This window comes from Saccostrea cucullata, unplaced genomic scaffold (genome assembly GCF_032062105.1).
Source record: "Saccostrea cucullata isolate Sc308-1 unplaced genomic scaffold, CSIRO_AGI_Scuc_v1 ctg1892, whole genome shotgun sequence".
Lineage (NCBI taxonomy): Eukaryota > Metazoa > Mollusca > Bivalvia > Ostreida > Ostreidae > Saccostrea > Saccostrea cuccullata.
In genome coordinates this window covers 40,025-61,806 of record NW_026923828.1, presented here as the reverse complement: position 1 = coordinate 61,806, position 21,782 = coordinate 40,025, and the positions used below count along the sequence as shown (strand labels likewise).

Below are 21,782 nucleotides of genomic sequence, written 5' to 3'. Positions count from 1 at the left end.
CAGTGTACTATGAACCCTATGACCAAACTTGCATGGATGGTACATCTAAGGGTGCATTCTACTAGGCTGGCTTCGGATGCTGAATCTGACCTACATTTTCTGGATTAGTGGAAAGGTTAATTTTTTTATACAGGTTTCATTTGCAAGTAACTTTAAGCCCTATGTTGACCAAACTTGCATGGATGATACATCTTAGGATGCATACTAATGGACTTGCTTCAGATGCTGAATTTGACCTACATTTTCCAGATAATAGACCTCGTAAAAGTTATGGGTGCAAGTCTATCACCAAGAAACTATAAGGCTTATATAAACTAGTTGCACAAATGATGCATCAAGGGATGAAAACTCTCAATCTTGCTTCAGATGCTGGATTTTAATTACATTTTCATGATGAAGAACTAGTTTTTAGTTTTTATATAGGTCTATTCCAAAGTATCAAAATTGCATAAATTTTGCATTTTTGGATGTACACTTTTTGATGGTTAATTGTGTGACTTAATTTGCCTAACTTAAAGACAACACACGTTGAGGTGAGCTCTGTAATCTCTGATTACCTATGTTTATATATTGGCTTAACGATACCAATGAGCCATTCTTCAGGTACATAACCAGTATCAAAAATCACATTGAAAATATCAACATAAAGTGGCAAAAAACTTGATATGGTTGTTCTTATAAATTCGTTACAGATTTGATCATATCCTGGAGCTTTATTATTTTTTAGTTTGTCCACTGCTTGCAAAATTTCATTTGCAGAGATCTGATAATTTAAAGGAGAGTTATTATCGAGATTAACATTATAATTATCATCCTCTTCATCATCTTTAGATTCATTAATTTTTTTCAAAAAATCGTACATTGATTTGATATCGACTTCCGTTTTACATTTAGTCTTCGAGTTATTTAAAATTCTCCAATATTCCTTAGTATTACTTTTCTGTAGATTTTCTAATTTTGAGGTTATAGATAAAGTATGTTTAACCACCAGGAGAACCACTTACATTCAGGTGAATTACCAATTATTAACACATAGGTGATTTACTGAATACAAATACTCAAATGAATCACAGATAACCACAAAAGACACGTTTCCATGTTAACAATTGATAACTAACACATTGCTAATAAACCAAATTATCTCCTGAACCATTAGATTTACTTCCAATGATAAACACTCAAAAATGATATGGCCCATCAAGAACTGACACTCAGGTAAACCACACCTTACATTAAGGTTATCTACCAAATACTAACACTCTTGTGAACCATCAGTAACTAACACGTATTTGACACGCCAATTACTTAAACTCAACTGAACCACCAATTTCTAACGATCAAACAAATACATGTACTAAGGTTATCCAAAATTTACGAACACTCTAGTTTAACAATCATTACAGTTAAGTGAGCCCCCAATAATTAACTCTCATGGAAACAATTAAAAATTAACACTAGGGTGAACCACCAAATAGTAACTATCCGGGAACAGCTAATACGACTTTCTTATGTTTTCAACCAATAATTTAATTTAAGATGTAACACGTCATTTGATTGGATAAAAGATTTATTTTATATCATATTAACATAAGTTGCCAACGTCACAATGAGCTTAACTTTCAACTAACACTTAGGCGTTCCACCAAATACGTTCACTCAGATGAAGCAGCAATTACTAAAACTGAAGAAATTGGTAATTCACTGATTAAAAACACTCAGGAAAACCACGAATGACGGAAAACTCAAATTACAATTCATTATGAACCCTTAATTAATCCTTTGATGACTAAAACACAATAAAGCATCAAGTACACTCAGGTAATCCACCAATAATTAACACTCAGGTTTACAATTAATAACTTACACCACCAGTACTCAGCTAACCACAAATAATCAACACTGATGTAAACCACAACTACTTATCACGTAGGTACACCAGAAAATTCAACACACTTTTATAAACAGCCAAATGGTAACACTCAGTTGAACCACTAATTGTAAATTCTCCGATGAACCACAATTGACTAACACTACCTTAACTACCAATAATTAGCACAAAGGTGAACCACTAATTACTAACACTCAGGTAAATCATGAATTATTAACACTTAGGCAAAAATTAATCACCAAATACTGACTCTCCAATAAACCACCCATAGACCCCGGATGTAAAGCACCAATAATTTACACTCAGGTTAACCACGAATTACTAGTCCCCTACCGGTGAAACCGGAGAGGACTATAGGTTTCCTCTGCGTCTGTCTGTCCGTCCGTCCGTCTGTCTGTCAGTCTGTCTTATTTAGTTTTCCGCACTTTTTTCTTAAACGATTGCAGAAATTGAGCTGATTTTTGGTATGTGAGTGTATCCTGATTGATGAGTTACAGGTCAAGATTGAATTTCGTTTCGCTTCACTAATTTTTGACGGAATAATGGCATTTTTTGATAATTGGGAATACGATCGGGTTCGTGATGCTCTAAATTAATTTTCCAAATGAGCTTCTATCTTAAAGAGAAAAGGGGAACCCGGTGTGGGACATGTATTTGTTATGCAATACTCTCAGAATGCTTATTAATCAGGTGATATGTTAAAAGGGGCAATTAAGTAGGAAAAAAAGCAAAAGTTTCTATCGATTAGATTTCAGATTATTCTCGTATTATCTTGTAGGCAAAGCTGTGATTTTTAAGGAAAGAAGTGTTGTGTTTCATCTATATGTACATGTAAGTACTAACCTCGTTAATTTTTGTGTGAAATTTAAAATATTTATTTTTAAAAAATGTAGTTCATACATCATTTATGTGGCATCTGTTTAATGACTTAAGGTAGGATTCTTCTCTGGTTTCTGACTAGATGAAACATTCAAAGTATATTTGCTTATATGTCTTATATATTAAGGTGTGAGGAATTTAAAAGACCATATTTTTCTTTCTTCATCACAATTGTACAATTTTAAACATAAATGGTAAACTGCGTTTGAAAAATAGCAGGGACTATATTTTTGGCGGAATGATGGTGTAAAAGATCTTCTTTTCTGCCTCTCAAAATTATCATAGAACAATGAATTTAGTTATAATTTTTACACAATCGAAGACTTGAAGAAATTTTCAAATGTAAGTTAAATTAATAATGAGGGACTATACTTTCAAAATATATCAAATAAATATGATTTTCTTAACAAACTAGAACTTTGTTAGCTTTTAAACGCTTCCTATCAAAGTGCAGATTTGAGCCAAAAATCCATAAAAAGTATTTTTTCTCTCTTACTAAACGATCAAAATTTTTGTTTTTGTTTCATTTTGTACATTTATAAGACTATTTTATTACATGTGAAAATAAGAAAAAGTTAAATATAGGAAGCATATGAAAATAACTAATATATCCTAAAAAATTAAGAAAAACAGAGAAAATTCGGATTAGCCAATATCTAGTTAAGTTTAATTATTTATGTAAATTTGGTAATATCATGCTATAGAACCGATATAGTAATATGTTTTTATACAAAAAGAACAATCTTTAAACTTTTGAAATAAAAGTAGGTATCACATGATTGGCAACAGTATTTTTTTTATTCTTAATGTCAAGGAAAAAGATAATGACCTTGACCTGACCTTGCCTCTAATATAAAACGGTCAAATTTAATTTCACTGAAACTATCACTTACTGATATTGTCTTCTTGATTCTGTAAAAATTTCATTAACTTTTAAATATTAGAAATGTGAGAAGAATCCTACCTTAAGCACGATTGAAATATATCATAAATCAACGCACAGTGACCAGTAGTAATTAACAGTCAAGTGACCTAACGATTACCATCACTGATGTAACCATTTTCTGTTTATATTTGTCTTTCGTTTGTTTATGTAAAAAGAATTTCAATTCCTAAAAAAAGAATCGACTTATTTCTTAAACAAAGCTGGCGAAGGAAAGAATTATCATGTATTTCATACTAAAGCTCGAACTAACAATTTTATGTTATCTTAATTATTAAAATTCCCTTGGATGTCAGCTAAGTAATCAATAAAAGTTTATTAAAAACAATGTTTCCCTTTTTAAAATTGTTCTCTTGGCGAGAAGTATACATTTGAATTTTGAAAATATTTATCAGAAGATCGAAAGTTTCAAAAACTCAAAATAATCACAGGTATATGATGATTTTACCATATTGCAGATCAAAATGTTGATATCTAGTGCAAATGACCTTTCAAACAAACATCATCGGTATTGTTTTCTGTCTTATCTTTCAAAGACATTCACTTTCACGGCCAGCGTACGTCAACATCTTGATTTCGATTCTAAATTTTTATTAGAGTCCATTACAGACAACACACAATTTATCTAGAATTTATCATTTTACAAGCTCTACATAATGTTGGAATGAGTACCTCGGTAGAGTACCAGACCCCAAGAAGATCACGTGATCCTCCACCAACGCCATGTTTCTCACATTTCCACTCCTCTTTGTTCTGTAATTCATCCACTGTTGCAAAACAGGATGATAAACTATTACACGTCGCTAACTCAGCAGCATAGATTCCTTCATTTACTTGGATCTCATTTTTGTTCTGAAATTATAGAATTAACTCCAACAAAATCTTTATACTAATTGCTGGTACCAAGAAATGTTGCATTTGCTATGTGAACAAACCTTATTTTTTGTTGTTATTTGTATGATCCCACCCTCTGTGTTTTGAACAAACTGTGTCTTCTGTTTTACTGAAGAAGTCACGCATAAAATACATTTTAGATTCAGTTCTAGAAAATGGCGTACATTCTGTGTGACACTTGGGTTTATATTTACACTGGCAGTCTTGTGATAGATATAGACGTCGACTGCATTACCATGGCTAGCTAAGACGAGGCGGTGGTAATGGTCTAACGAGAAAGCGGCAATGTTTACCATCAAACAATACTTGGTGGAGTAATTCACAACTGACCACAGTGACAGTGCTGCCGATAGGAGGCGCTGGAACACAGCCAGGGGCAGACAACCATTTATTCGAAATCTCATTGTTATGCATTTCTTCTCGGCAAAAAGCTTCTCTATTTGTAAAAAAAAAGAGAAATAAATTTATTCAATTATTAACTTAAATTCGACCGCTTAACTTCAAATTTGTTTCCAAACTGAATGAAAATAAATTTTCCTTGAGGAATATTTAAAACATTTGTTCTCTATCCTAGCTCAAAATCTGTTCTTTTTTTAAATTTCACATTTAGTGGATTTGTGATATTATAGTAGTGTAAGACTGTAGTAACTGATATCTCGTTTAGTCTTGTGGCTTAAATTCTTTATTAAAAAAAACTCTGACTTAAGGTGCTTTATTGATTTTAAAATGAAAAAAGGTGAAGGTTGAGAGGCAACTGAGAAATTAAAAAAGAAGAAAATTATATTTATGTTGACAACTCCAACTACTGAATTTAAATGGGCTCAAGTATGAAAATTTCTACACCAGAAAATTTAAAAATTTATGAATTAACAGAAATTGTATCAAGAATCTTGCGCCTTTAATAAACACAGGTTACCTTGAAGTGGTGAAATGTTCATGTATTGAAGAGAATCCATTAAAACTAGGTATTCTGGGTCGAATAAATTACCGTGGGCGTCATATGTTACAGGCTTTGCAAAAATTCCCATATCAATCAAGACCCTGGCCACAAAAATAAAACAGTGCATTTTTAAGCATGAAAAAGCTGATAGAGTAATTTACATGTAAAGTATTGAATTAAATATCAATAATTACCAAATAGCTAAAGGTGACATTCAGAAGATCACCAGAATTGCCTACCTGACTATTATCTGTCCCTTGTCGTGGACTCTACCAGAGGCAAGGTACTGCGTTATTACAGAGTTTGGGATGACGACATACTTGTGGGAAGCTGGTCTTGATGGCTTGTCGTTCTGTGCCATACTTTCAATCACTCGTACTTCCTCAGAAATAACACTAGGATCTAGGAACACGTAATCCTGATGATCAGTGTTTGGAAAGTCAAAAAAATTACCTACAGTCACGTGGTATTTCAGGAATACCTCCAGATCGAGAGGGTCCAACGGCTCGCTGTGTTCTGTATTATATTTCCGAAGGATATTTGAAGAAATAACCTATTTTAAATCAGAATTAATTGTATCAATTATGTAAAAACAAAATTCTACCAGAACTAGTCTTAACCATGGTATGGCGTTAATATCCTGGAAACCCGTGGCAGATATTGTGTGGTAGTTACTTGTGACATATTCTGAGTAAACAGAATTTGAACTTCTAAATATCAGTGTGCTTGATTTGTCTACACCAGAATCAAGTCAGAGGCGTGCATTTTGGGTATTTCAGTTTTTAACATAACGGCCAATTGCAAGAATTTTGCGGATTTATTTCAACACATTCAGTGTATTTAAAGAAAGAGGGTGTATTATGGAAGGACAATCCCCTGCTCTCGGAATTCTTTATGAAAAGTTCACGGAAAAGCTATATTTTTTTAAACCTCTAAGAATTTTTACATATACATTTATTTAAAATGACAATCCCCTTGTTTTGGTCAAAGAATCTTATCCTTGCTTCTCAAGCTAATTCCCGGTCATTCGTATTCCTCTGGATTTCACATTTTGTATTATTATACTTTCATGTTAAATACTACAATCTGATTGGTTTAGACGCAGTTAACAATCCGTTCTATTACCCTCAGCCTTAGCAACACACGTGACAACGGATAACACAACGGTAATGTTACATGCGTGGAAATTATGCGCGTACGGTTCACCGTAGAATTCTCAACACGTCAGTTGTGCGTTTGAAAGAACCGGAATAAACTTGAAGTCGATGAAAGCTTGCGTCCGATGTAGCTTACTTGAAAACAACAAACGACAGACGAAACATGCTTGCGAGTGCTGAAATAACAAAATTTTAGATGATAAAGAACTCTTAGAGTATCAAATAAACAATAAAGAGGTCAGTAAATCTTTTTCGAAGTAGCGTGGAGTTTGAAAGCTTTTTAAACGTGATCGTAGATAGACGATTTTTTTTCTGACATCCTAAATCAAGAAGACATTCAGTATAATAAAATAAATGGTGCCTGTTTTGGAGGGTAACAGTTGAAATTGACACCCCTCGGAAAACCATTGTCAACCTCCGCTGACGCGTCGGTTGACAATGGTTTTCCTTGGGGTGTCAATTTCAACTGTTACCCTCCAAAACAGGCACCATTTATATATTGTTACACTTTTACATGGAATATTATTAATTTTCTAATCACCGTGCATAAGCTAAGGTAATTTCCGCTACCACACCAGATGGTACGTCTTCATCGTGTTTAGACGGACAAATCAAGGAATTACAGTGCAAGACTTGTAGGTGTAAAAGCGGCAAAGGTGGGTGTAAGGAAAAATAGTTTTGGACTAATAAAGTATACATAATTATATGTGTGATCAAAAAAGGGGTTGGTAAACTATTTAAGAAATCTTATTAAAGTATGCAACATTTTATAGGGTTTTTATTGGTTCAATGACTTAAGCTTTAGATGAACGAAACATTGGCTATCGTTCTAGTTGTGTAATTTCTCATTGGTTTAAAGGGAGCTTAACTTGCAAAAGATGTTCTATACCAGAAAAATAAATACCTTATGACCTTCTCTTTTCTTTGACATCAATCGATCATAAAACGTAATCCAGTGTCGAGGAAAACGTTCTGCTTTTCGATATTTGTCTACAACACAAAATTCACAACGTATATTATCATTCACTGTAAGAAATGAACTAAAATGTTTAGTTTATCTTGCAAGTAGTAAGTTGTAAGTTATAACGTCAAGTCGTCAACGTATAAATATATAAATATGAGAGAGCTTAAATTTAACATAGGAAAAAGGGAATATAAATTACTTACTAGAGATATCCATTATGGTTTGTCGAAGACGTTCTATTCCTGTGTCCCGCTCATCCCCAGCATCTCCCCGAAGGAGCGGATCCATGATCAACCAGTCACGCACAGGGGTTCCAGAAAAATATTTCTCTAACTGCCGAATCATAACTTCCGATCGAGACTGATGCATTGTCTACAAATAAAACCTAAATTGATTATTTAGCTATTTATGTGTGTTAAGACACAACTCTCTGCTGAGATACGGCTTGGCTAGACATTAGGGCTTGTACCTGCTAAATCTTAGGAAAGTCAACTCTTTTCCGAAAATGCAAGTGTGTACTCAATGTTTGCGCCTAAGTAAAGCTGCTGTTTGCAGTGTTTAACAGGGACTTTTACAATGTATTATAATAAAACTATATATTTTTACGGAAAATTTTTATAAACCATATGCTGAAAGAACAAGGTTCACTTTTGCCTTATTTGGCCCTGTGAATTTTTGAAACACTGAAACTGCATAGTTTTAGTTAACAATGCATTGAAATATCACTTAGATCTTTGGTGACTGTGTGTCTATAAAGATGACGTAATTTTTTGGTTAGTCAATGCATTATGACGTCACGAAATGCGTCAATTTCCTCATATTCTGAAAAAGTATACAAAAACGGCCAATTTTAAAAGCTATTTTTAGATATTTGATATAGAGCGCAACCTCTGGTCTAAAATGTGCAACTACTACATGATAGAACTATTTCTGGGTATTAAAAGACATGTTTTATTTTTTAGATCAGAGAGTGCAGTGATATTATTTTTCTTCATTGAAAGTACTCAATTATAACTGTTTACCCGAAAATTCAAGAATATTGCAATTTTATTACGCCAGTTCTCCACGACCTGGACTCCTAGGAGAAAATCTTTAATAAGAAATGAAAGCACAAAGTCTCTATTTTATTTTGATACTTCAAATAGAAAAACAAGTGTTAATCAATTAATTGTTATATCAACAGGGCCATTTTATGCATAAAGTGAACCGAGCTCTTTTGTTCATAATTATACAAAACAATTTCCGTTTTTTGCGCGATCGAATGGTAAGTATTAAGTTGCAATTACTTTTCAAAAATTAGCTATAGCTTCCAGTAACGTTTTTTTTCTCCATGATTTAGTTTTGTTATAGCAATTAGCAAATAGCAGATAGCAAAATAGCAAATGGCAATTTGTGATAGCAATTAAATGCAGGGATATCTATTGAAATAAAACTGAATCTCTTTTGTCATTTTTTTTATTGTATATATTTTAAAATATTGAATTTGGTGAAGTACCTCTTTTTGCTGGTTACAGTGTTTGCCAAACACCACTATATATGGATGTCCCTGTTTTGTTCGAGAGCTGAACATGTGAATCATCTCTATCCATCTAATGATGAAATCTGCAGAACAATGAAAAAAGTTCATAATTAATATCTAGGTTTCTATAAGATGTCTCCGTACTAGTAACTGGAATCCCAGCGTGCGTCTTAGTGTAGCGGAACTGAAAGAATACCATGAATAACATACCTGACTCAAAAATTAAATTTTTGTAATGCTGATGATGTTAGAACTGGTACGATGGTCTGATCAGTTTTGCATTTACAAAGGAACTATTTTCGAAACTCTGAATGTAGGTTTTTTCCAACAAACCAAAACGGGTGAGTAACAGGACAAAATTGAACTTCAATACATACTACAAAATTGAACTTCAATACTACAAAATTAACCTCCTTAAAACCTGCTCTAAACCCTCTTTAAAATCAATTATTATCCAGTGGTATTGCATGCAATCTACAGGTATACATACAGGTATACATACATACTAGTATACGGAATATGGTACTCAGAAGTCTATACCTAGTAGCGTTTTCTTCCTGTGTTGTGGACCGTTGTATGATTCCTGCACGAGGTCTGTGGTTTTCTGGGCGAGGCTGTATATCAGGATGTATACTGGTCTCCAGTCCAGCAAGGACTTCCGGCCTTGAAACACGTCATTCTCGGAGCCCAGCTCTCGGATTCGGAGAGGATACAACTGATCTACATTCTTTTCCTGTGGCACACCGAGCTGACGGGGGGAAGGGGCTACTTCTACGCCCAGCGATCGGGGGGAAGGGGTTTCTTCTGGATCATAAATCTCGGGGGATTCGCCTGTTAAAATAAAATCTGTACTGACATTACCGGTTAAGTATATTGGATAAAAGAGCTTTGTCGCATGTACCTATTACTCAATGATTGTGATCTTTATAGAACGATATGTTTTCTTTGAATGAATACACAAAATCATATATGCAGGTAACGGCTTCAATGCACTGCCAATTCGCGAGTTTTGTCGTTTTCTTCATTTACTTAGTATCTCATCAACACGTACCTTCGGTAAAATCCTGTTTACGTGGACTTGCTTGTGGATGTGATCTATGAATATCTCGGTAGGATTCATTTGGTCTAAGTGATCTGTAAAAGGTTAGAAATATTGAAGAAATCGCCAATCAAATGTTCGTTTATATATTTGTCGAGGTTTAACTTTGATCTCACACCATGTTTGCCTAGCTAGTGCAGACCAAGATTTGAAGAAACTTTTTTCTTTGCTACATGTACCATTGACTACCGGTACTTCCATAAAATATTACTATTTCTGTCCTCTTATGATCTGGTATCCCTTATATTATTTCTTCCATAACCCCAGGGGCAATGATTTGAACAAACTTGAATTAATTCTATGGCAGGAAGCTTTCATGAGTTTCATTTTTCTTGGATATGTTACCCCCCGGTATTCGGCGCGATTTTTCAAATGACTCCAACCTTATCTTTTGTTATTCCTTGATTAAATTATCTTTTCAACGAGAAGTGGTCCTTTGTACAAAATTATTCCCTTTACAAAAGATGAATCTGTTCTATCTGTCTGTGTTGTATGGGGTGTTTATAACAGTTCTACCTGACTGTTGTATTGGGTGTTTAAAACAGTTCTACCTGGCTGTGTTGTATTGGGTGTTTAAAACAGTTCTACCTGGCTGTGTTGTATTAGATGTTTATAACAGTTCTACCTGACTGTGTTGTATTGGGTGTTTATAACAGTTCTACCTGACTGTGTTGTATTGGGTGTTTATAACAGTTCTACCTGACTGTTGTATTGGGTGTTTATGACAGTTCTACCTGGCTGTGTTGTATTAGGTGTTTATAACAATTCTACCTGGCTGTGTTGAACTGGGTGTTTATAACAGTTCTACCTGGTTTATTGTAGAGAGTGTTTATAACAGGTCTACCTGGCTATGTTGTATTGGGTGTTTATAACAGTTCTACCTGGTTTATTGTAGAGAGTTTATAACAGTTCTACCTGGCTGTGTTGTATTGGGTGTTTATAACAGTTCTTGTTGGCTGTGTTGTATTGGGTGTTTATAACAGTTCTGGTTGGCTGTGTTGTATTGGGTGTTTATAACAGTTCTACCTGACTGTGTTGTATTGGGTGTTTATAACAGTTCCTCTTGGCTGTGTTGTATTGGGTGTTTATAACAGTTCTGGTTGGCTGTGTTGTATTGGGTGTTTATAACAGTTCTACCTGACTGTGTTGTATTGGGTGTTTATAACAGTTCCTGTTGGCTTTGTTGTATTGGGTGTTTATAACAGTTCTACCTGACTGTTGTATTGGGTGTTTAAAACAGTTCTACCTGGCTGTGTTGTATTGGGTGTTTATAACAGTTCTACCTGACTGTGTTGTATTGGGTGTTTATAACAGTTCTACCTGACTGTGTTGTATTGGGTGTTTATAACAGTTCTACCTGACTGTTGTATTGGGTGTTTATGACAGTTCTACCTGGCTGTGTTGTATTAGGTGTTTATAACAATTCTACCTGGCTGTGTTGAACTGTGTGTTTATATCAGTTCGACCTGGTTTATTGTTTTGTGTGTTTATAACAGGTCTACCTGGCTATGTTGTATTGGGTGTTTATAACAGTTCTACCTGGTTTATTGTAGAGAGTTTATAACAGTTCTACCTGTGTGTTGTATTGGGTGTTTATAACAGTTCTTGTTGGCTGTGTTGTATTGGGTGTTTATAACAGTTCTGGTTGGCTGTGTTGTATTGGGTGTTTATAACAGTTCTACCTGACTGTGTTGTATTGGGTGTTTATAACAGTTCCTGTTGGCTGTGTTGTATTGGGTGTTTATAACAGTTCTACCTAGCTATGTTGTATTGGGTGTTTTTAACAGTTCTACCTGGCTGTCTTGTACTGGGTGTTTATAACAGTTCTACCTGGCTGTGTTATATTGGGTGTTGATAACAGTTCTACCAGCCACGTATAGAGATTTCCAGTTCAGTGGAACAGGTAGTATAAATGTTGTATAGGAGGAATCTAGTCCCTCTGAAAAAAAACTTGAAATTATTATTATTTCACAAATTTGTTCAGTATTGTTTTTTAAAATTCTTAACAAATGTGTATTTGTATTTCACCTTTTTTCTTGATTGAATGCTTTCTTCTACCAATAAATATAGACACGTCTTCCTTTACATTTTTGTTTTCTCTTTTCTGACCCATGACCAAGCTTCTTATTAGTGATTTCGGTTCGGAGCCGACATGACCAATAACATTGATACTGACGTCACGTACAACAAATCGCCCTCTTTGCAACGAAGTACAAAAAACTTCTTGCTCATCGCCTGACATTTGCTGGATTTCCGCTGGTAGACCTATAATGAATCATTGTAAATAAAAGCAATATTGATTACTTTCTTTAACGGGGAAGAGGGCTCCATTATATACTTTTGAATTTTTTTTATGCGCCCGGATCGGTAGATCTGAGGCGTATATTGTTTTTGTCCTGTCTGTTTGTCTGTTATCTGTTTGTCTGTCTGTCTGTTGTCAACTTTAACCTTCGCCATAACTTTTGAACCATGAGAGATAGAGACTTCATATTCGGTTTGCATTCTCAACCGATGAAGCTCTTTCAAATGGCACCAAGGTCAATGACCTTGTGACCTTGACTGTGACCTATATGCTAAAAATAGCTTTTTCGAACTTTCGCCATAACTTTTGAACCATGAGAGGTAGAGACTTCATAATTGATATACACACTCCACTAATAAAGCTCTTTCAAGTGACATCAAAATCATGACCTTGTGACCTTGACTGTGACTTTTATGCTAAATATAGCTTTTTAGACTTTTTGCCATAACGTTTTAAGCATAAGAGATAGATACTTCATATTTGGTATGCATACTTCACTAATAAAGTTCTTTCAAATGACACCAAGGTCGATGACCTTGTGACCTTGACTGTGACTTTTCTGCAAAAAATAGTTTTTTGAACTTTGTTACCGCCGGGCGCATAGTGTTTCACAAACACATCTTGTTTTATTGTATATTTGTACATTTAACGTCATTACATTCCGTGTTGACCTTGATGTACATGTAAGAATGCAACATGTCATGATCTCAAAGGTATCTTACATGTTTTAAGATTTTGTGTCATTACATTCTTCGTTGACTTCGACGTAAAATATTTCAAAAATGCAATAATCTCAGTTAATTACATTTTGTGTCGTTATTACATATTGCCTTGTGGCACAGCAGGTATATATGATAAAACATTTTAAAATACTGAGAAATAGATTGATTAAATAGCGCATTTTTTCGCTATAAACATTGATTTTCCTATGGGTGGCTCTGTGGCTCTCTGGCTGACCACACCGTACTTTTAACAGATCGCCAGCTATATGTATACATACTTCTCTAGAATGAAAATAATCCAAAAAGTTTATCATCAAGAAAGTTAATTTCAAATCAAGCAACATAAAATAAAGTTTTGATAATGTACATTACGTAGTCAGTGTTGAACTAGTTGTGTCCTGCAAATTTCAGATTCAGCCTCCGGAGTAAGTGTGGGTATAGCTGCATTACCAGTGAAAATTTGGTTAGTGTTATACTTAATGTTGTTGGGGAAAAGAACCTGCTCCGTAATCAATCTTGATTCTTATACAATGTAAACATGGTTATCTCATTTGAAACAACTTTGAAACCAATTTCTTATTCCATTCCCCATCTTTTCTTTCTTATACATTTACCTGTTTATTTATTTAACGCCCCTTTGAAAATTTATCTATTTACTCAATTATATATACTTACAACAAAATAACGAGAACAGTAGAGGTTCGTTGCGTGGATGTAATCAAAGATTTTTAATTTTTTGATTACAAATCATGACCATCTGCATGGCCTTGAAACGTCCACAAGCTATGTATAGCCTTTTTAAAAATCAATGTTATATATGATTAAAGACAAAAGCATGAAATAGTGTACACATACTTTGAAAAACCTTTTTGGCCTCAATCTCTCTACCAGCCATAACTGCTCCTATAAGTGGCGCTTCCGCCGGCGCGTCTATGAAAATCGTGCTCCTTTTGGAGAATTTCCGTCTCATGCGGTCGCTCAACTTCCAGTACTTTGAGAAGCCTCCGGTGATAATGACCGTCGTGGTTTTAGGTACTTGAAGATTTTCGAAGGCATGCTGAAGGTATTCTGTGACACTTTCTACAGGCTCTTTTAGGAAGTGCCACACAATTTTTTCATCGGCTGTCAGGCTGTTCTGAGACATGATGACTTTTTCACCGAATTTTGGATTTGGGGCAAACTGCTCTTCCTCTTGAAACGTTGGGAAGAACACTTTAAACCTTTTTACCAACAAAGGTGGAATTCCAAACACATACTTTCTGGTGAATTCCGGTGTCATATTGGACTTGCTCAGTTCAAATAAACTCATTAACTCCTGCATTTGTAACGGCAGGTAGTCCTCAAAGGCCTGGATAACATGCGAGCCAAGAACATTTCTCAAAAATTTTAAAAACTGTTTATCCAAACCTTGACCTCCGAAATTATCTGTATATTGGCACTCCTTCATGTTTATGGTTCCATTCTCGTCCACATCAAGTTTCACGACACTCACAGATGAACCTGTGAATAATATAATGTACAAATATAATAAACCCCAAAAATGCGTCGCACAAAGAGTCTTTGACAGAAAGTACGGTAGATTTCTTCCACAGTTGTATATTCGTAGTACCAATTTTATTGCCTTTAGTTGGCTGTCTAAGACAGTCGTATACAATCGTACCAATTTCCTTTGCTGAGGTATGTTAACAAAGACAAAAAGTTGGATGAAATTGAATCATTAGTTCTTGAGACTGAATATAAGTCCTACTTACCGCCGAGGTCACACACGCAGAGTTGATCTGTCTCTGGAATGTTTTTATCCTGATGGAGTATCTTAGCTGCAATCACTATTGCTTCTACTTCCGGAATAAAGTAGATTGCTTCAGTGTCAATGTTGGCCTGTTAGAATTTATAAAATAAAGACTTAAGTATGAAATCCAAATTCAAATATACCTTATTTCAATGTACAGAAAAATCAAACTTAGAAAATCATATTTAAAGGAAAAAAAAAGGTGAAAAAAACAGAGGAAAAATATGAATGGACATGAAAAGACAAATAACGTTAGAAATTGTCTGTGAAAAAGACGAATTAAAGCTCGATTTGATTTTAAAAAAGTGGATTCAATAAATTTTAAGCTTTTTAAATTTTAATTTACTTAACCTTGCTTGCAGCAGATTTAAGAACTGACATAACATCATTCCTGGCTCTGACCGGAAGATTGAAGACCCAGCGAACATCGACAGGTGATACAGACTCCGCTATATCCCCACATCTCTTAATCAGGTGATGGAGAAAGTACTGTAGAACACCAGAGAGTACCTCGGTCACGGCCAGGGATTGCTTGTTCCTACACGTTACATAATCCTGGGAAAATATTATTACTTTAATTCCATCAATAAGAGCTAGGTTAGCTTCACCTTCGTCCGGTAAAATTTTCCTGATAGCCTATTCTTTTTTCCTAATTTTCAACTTTAAAATCTCCTTCCTTATAGTATACATACATCTTTATGATTTTCTTGTATCATATTGATGTAGGAATATCTTTGGAGACAATAGCTGCCCGGGAAGTAAAGTCTCTTGGTGTACCCTCATTTAACAGATTGACGATTCTCCTAACATCAGTATTTCAGGAAATCATCAAAAATCAATGAATATGGAATAAATTACGTATGACGAGTGGATGAGACGTTTTGATTAAATTCATATATAACAGCTGTATATGAAGCCATTTTTTAATATTATATTACATGTACCAATATAGAAGGGTATACTATACCAATCGAAATATAGTATGCCTCCAGAAAGAAAAGGAACCCATAGAAAGAAAGTATTCCCAACGAAAGTCAGTATAACCCCTATATGTCTTTCAGAAAAGAAAGACAGTTAACACAAAAAGAGAGAGCATACCCAATAAAAGGCCCATAGAAAGAAAGCATGTCCTCCTTAATAAAGTACGACTATCAGTAAAAAGAATACCTTAGTTATGAAAAACAGTATAGCCACAGAAAAAAGTTTCCCCCACCAAAATACAGTATATTGACTTGAAGGCAATATATACCTATCATTCATTCATATTACAATATCTAAAGGAAAAGGTTCTTTCAAAGCATGTAAATGAAATACTACTGCACTATATTTAATTATACCTTAGATTCTGTAAGAATTTTTTTGATGTGTTCGCAGTAAAACCAGGCTGGTGCTTCACCAGATTTCTGTAATTCCAAGAATTTCCGGTCTGCCTCGTTACCAAGAGAATGGAACTGTCTGTTGGGGCTTAAAAGGACACAGGCTTTTGTTTTACTGGAACAGTGTGGCCCCCATTCTGGAAAGTGTAAGCCCTTTGTACTTTCCCGTAGAAAGGTATAGCAGTAGCCAATGTAAGTCCCTCCGAAGTCCACAGCAGCTATTACCTTAGGCATGAACGCCATTATACCACCTGTAATAGACCATTATACCACCTGTAATTATACCACCTGTAATAGACCATTTAATGCGGCCGTGGGTTATTGTAGAACTTTTGTCCTCTTAGTCGTACATACCCAATGATTGTAAAAAGTGTACGTATTTTCTCTTTCTTTTTTCTTTTTTTTTGTCAGGTTGAGAATTTTAATCTAAATATTGATGTCATAAGACGAATTTCTTACCAAGTTGATGAGTTTAGTTTATTTCACTCCAATTGTATATAAATTGTGCCTGTTTTGGAGGGTAACATTTGAAATTGACACCCCAAGGAAAACCATTGTCAACCGACGCGTAAGCGGAGGTTGACAATGGTTTTCCGAGGGGTGTCAATTTCAAATGTTACCCTCCAAAACAGGCACCATTTATTTTATTATACTGAATGTTGTTATGGGTCAGAATAACCCTAAATGCCAGCAAAGATCAATAACACAATTTAAACTTAACAATAATTTATTTACAGTAATATATAATAAGTATATGAAACATAAAGTATAAACTTAGCAAGAATCTAAAAATACATACATCAGAGTGTCCGTTGCTGCACACAATGTCCCAGTGAAAATATATATCCCAGTTATATCTCAATAGTGCTTATACGACAAAGTATAGTATCTCTATGCATCGAATTGACAGGGTATTTATACAGTAATATAAATCTAGAATATTCTAGAAATTGTTAAAACATGATATTACTGGAACAATCTGGACATACACAAAATTTAAGAATGTTCTAGATAAAATGACCGAACATGTTAACCACTCTGGAATGTTCAAGAAACTTAATGTTACTAATTATATACATAATGAAACAATACACATCTCACAACACCTCCCCCCTTAGAAAGTTTGAATGTCAATGAAAAACTTAAATTGTAAAACATGTACATTAATACAAAATCTAGTATGTTTACGATACTCTTGACAAGGCATCTGCAATAACATTGTCTTTGCCTTTGATATGCTTAATTGTTATGTTGTATTCTTGTAACAACAAACTCCATCTAGTCAGTCTTTGATTCTTGTTTGACAATTTATGCAAAAATGTCAGGGGGTTGTGATCCGTATATACAAGAATTGGATGCAAAGTAAGATTCAGATAAACATCAAAATGCTGTAAGGCTAACAACAAAGCAAGGCATTCCTTTTCAATGGTGGAATAGTCAATACTTTTGTTGACATTTTGTAAGTTTCTTTGAAAAATAAGAAACAACTCTATCTACCTTATCACTATGTTCTTGAAACAAAGCTGCCCCGATTCCAACATCACTAGCATCAACAGTAAGCTTAAATTGCTTAGAAAAATCTGGAGTTGACAGAACTGGGTTGCTCATAAGGACAGATTTGATTTTATGAAAGGATTTTTCACAGTCCTTTGTCCATTCAAAGTTAACCCTCTTCTGTAAAAGATTTGTAAGTGGACTAACAACTGAGGAAAAATTTGGACAAAATTTTCTGTAAAACCCAGCCATGCCCAAAAACCTCATTAATTCTTTCTTGTTTGTAGGAATCGGGAACTTTGCAATAGCTTCCACTTTAGCCATAATGGGTGTAACATAACCTTGACCTACTTTATGACCTAAATACTCTACATAAGCATGACAAAATTCGCTCTTCTCAAGATTCACAGTTAAGTTTGCTTTAGCTAAAATGTCAAATAAATCACGCATGATTCGGAGATGTTCGTCCCATGTGTTGCTGTATATGACGACATCATCAATGTAGGCCTCGCATCCCTCAAGGTCTTGAATAAGGGAGTGAATCATCCTTTGGAATGTAGCCGGTGCGTTTTTCATGCCAAAAGGCATTACTTTATACTGGTAAAGTCCATCTGGTGTAGCAAAAGCAGATATTTCTTTTGCTCTTTCTGTTAACGGTACTTGCCAGTAGCCTTTCAACAGGTCAAATTTACTGACAAATTTCGCGTTTCCAATGTTGTCAATACAGTCATCGATTCTAGGTATTGGATATGAATCAGTTTTGGTAACAGAATTCACCTTTCTAAAGTCTGTACATAATCGGTACGAACCGTCCTGATTTGGTACAAGAATACACGGTGAGCTCCAATCACTTTTACTAGGTTCAACAATGTCATTGTCCAACATGTACTGCACTTCCCTTCTTAGGTACTGCAAATTTATTGGATTGAGACGGTACGGATGTTGTTTGATAGGCAGAACGTCGCCAACTATGACATCATGACAAGCTGCATTAGTTTTCTTTGGAACATCCGAAAAGATTTGTTGATACTTATTCATCAAGTTTTGAACTTCTTATTTTTGGTGAATGTTCAAATGTCCAAGTTTGGCATCAAAATCAGCCAAAATTTTTCAAGCGAACACTCTGATTACAATCTTTCTCATCTACACTCGTATCACTTTCAGTACAATTTTGAACAGTCTTAGCATTGGCTAAAGTGGAAACTGGTTTTACAGAATTTCGGTCACACCTTTCAAAATACTCTTTTAACATGTTAATGTGACAAACCCGTTTCTCTTTACGTCGACCTGGTGTCTTAACCACAGGCCTTCAGATCGCTTAGAAAAAAAATTGAGGTGTTGCAAAAAAAATAAAGGTATTGGAACATAGGGTACTACTTTCGCCATAAAATTCTTTTAAATAAAATGCTTCACAATATCTTTCTATCCATATCTATTTATACTTCACTCGTTCATCACTTTCCATACAATTTTGAACAGTTTTTTACTTAGCATTGGCTAAAGTAAAGGAAACTGGTTTTACAGAATTTCGAATATTTGCTCACTTGCATTCGAGCTCACACCTTTCAAAATACTCTTTGTTTTGAAAATCATATATAATGTTAATGTGACAATAATCAACATGTTTCTCTTAATTTTTCGCGAAAGGAATTATTACAGACTTAACGTTACAATCTGAAGTAAGAAATCTACTTTAAATTGTTGAAAGATTTTGCAAATACTATGCAACTCTTCGTGCACTTAAACATCACATGTGATCTTGCTTTTTGAATTGATTTCATAAGGGCCATAAAATCTGGATTTCAATAGAAAGTAGAATTTGAGAGCACTGTAAAAAATATTTTATTAGGATTGGGTAACCTGTGTAGGAACCTTTAGGTAAATGCCTGTGGTCTTAATACAAGACATCACTGATCTTGCTTTCAATTTCATAAGGGCCATAAAATCTGGCCTGTAAAGGATGACCAGGAATAGGTAAAAATACAAGAACCGTATCACCTGGTTTAAACACCCTATTTCTGGCATCTTTATCATACCACATTTTCATTTTCAACTGAGAACTCTTCAAATTTTCTTGTGCTAATTTACAAGCATTATAAAGTTTTTCTTTGAAATCAGACACATAATCTAAAAGATTAAGATCACTAGTCTCAGTCAGCCACTTTTCCTTCAACAATTTCAAAGGACCCCTAACCGTATGACCGAACACCAATTCAAAAGGACTGAACCCAAGAGACTCCTGGACTGCCTCTCGTGCAGCAAATAGTACAAGATGAACCCCTTCATCCCAGTCTTCCTCATACTGGTAACAATAGGTCTTCAGCATTGTTTTTAGGGTTTGATGAATTAATAGCGTTCTAGCGCATTTTGTAGCCCTGGGAGCACTCAGGATGATAAGCAGTTGATCTATATTTTGTCTTATACCCAACTCATGCATGACTTGCTTTTGTCTTTTGAACAACCCTTTGGAGACATAAAATCTGACCCAGTTGATTTATATTGTCTTATACCCAACTCATGCATGACTGAATTGACCCTTGATCCTTTGCCTTAGGTGCTCCTACAAAACTGAAAAACTTGGTTAGGGCCTTAACTATGCTCTTTGCCTTTATATTCCTTAGAGGTATGGCTTCAGGAAATCGAGTGGATGTACACATAATGGTAAGTAAATACTGGTTCCCATATCTAGTCCTAGGCAAAGGTCCTACACAATCCACCAACACTCGACTAAACGGTTCTTCAAAAGCTGGAATGGGTTGGAGAGGAGCAGATGGTATCTTCTGATTTGGTTTACCTACCATCTGACAGACATGGCATGACTTGCAAAACTTTGAAACATCCTTTCTTAACTTAGGCCAATAAAAATGACTCAAAATCCTATTATAAGTCTTATTGATACCTAAATGACCAGCCATAGGTGTATTGTGAGCTAAACTTATGACATCTCGACGATAAGCAGCTGGGACCACTATCTGGTGAACAACACACCACACTTCATCTCGGGAAGCGTCAGGGGGTCGCCATTTTCGCACAAGGATGCCATCTTTCATATAGAAGCATTCTCCAACTTTAGTAGCCTCTTCTGGTGGAAGTGCCCTCTTACTAAGTGGAATGATATCTGGGTCTTTATGTTGTTCAGAGAGTAAACGTTCTCGGCTGAGGATGTCCTTGCCTTGGCTAACTAGTGGATGAAACTCATCATCCTCACCACCAAATTTTGATAAAAGTTCTTTCTTCTCTTGCTTCTTTATATTGTGTGGTTCCATGCTTGTTTGAGTGCCATCAAGGTCAGGTAAGAAAGTGTCATTCAAATCAATATCAACAGAGGAATTCGTCTCGTCAAAGGCTTGAGTATGGTCTACCTCCATTTCTCGTCTTCTGGCCATCGCTCTAGTAACAGCACAGGCCGGATATATGTCATCATCTTCATCATCGCACATGACATTGGAAGTGATTTTTTCACAAACTATAGGATCAGGTACAACCTTCCCACCAGCTAAATCGTTGTCTAACAACAAAGAAATGCCTGGAACGGGAAGAGTAGGTCGAACACCTACAATAACAGGTCCAGTAACTAAATCTGACTTCAAACTAATTCTATGCAGGGGAACATCAATGACGCCTAGCTCCACACCCTGTAATAAAACTGATCCACCAGTAGAAGTCTGCTCAGACAAAGGAAGCACGCCCTCTAACAATAACGTCTGTGCAGCACCTGTATCTCTCAAAATCTGGACAGGTTTTATTTCGCTAGAGTCACCGAGTGAAACAAATCCCTGAGACAAAAAGGGCTTATAATCCTCCATAGAATCAATA

The 21,782-nt window shown here is 35.1% G+C and overlaps 1 protein-coding gene across 1 annotated transcript in view; it reads right to left on the bottom strand.

Moving 5' to 3' along the window:
* LOC134264997 (uncharacterized) overlaps window positions 1-16,715 on the bottom strand; it is a 29,526-nt gene extending 12,811 nt beyond the window's left edge. The window contains exons 1-15 of the mRNA XM_062747239.1: window positions 16,434-16,715; window positions 15,448-15,651; window positions 15,059-15,185; window positions 14,163-14,807; window positions 12,312-12,548; window positions 12,114-12,222; window positions 10,236-10,318; window positions 9,725-10,015; window positions 9,161-9,267; window positions 7,869-8,037; window positions 7,606-7,691; window positions 5,784-6,097; window positions 5,521-5,645; window positions 4,646-5,040; window positions 4,383-4,562 (exon numbers count right to left, since the gene is read on the bottom strand). Of these exons, the coding sequence (XP_062603223.1) occupies window positions 4,383-4,562; window positions 4,646-5,040; window positions 5,521-5,645; window positions 5,784-6,097; window positions 7,606-7,691; window positions 7,869-8,037; window positions 9,161-9,267; window positions 9,725-10,015; window positions 10,236-10,318; window positions 12,114-12,222; window positions 12,312-12,548; window positions 14,163-14,807; window positions 15,059-15,185; window positions 15,448-15,651; window positions 16,434-16,715 (3,354 nt within the window). The remainder of the gene's footprint in view (window positions 1-4,382; window positions 4,563-4,645; window positions 5,041-5,520; window positions 5,646-5,783; window positions 6,098-7,605; window positions 7,692-7,868; window positions 8,038-9,160; window positions 9,268-9,724; window positions 10,016-10,235; window positions 10,319-12,113; window positions 12,223-12,311; window positions 12,549-14,162; window positions 14,808-15,058; window positions 15,186-15,447; window positions 15,652-16,433) is intronic.
* Between the last annotated feature and the right edge of the window lie 5,067 nt (window positions 16,716-21,782).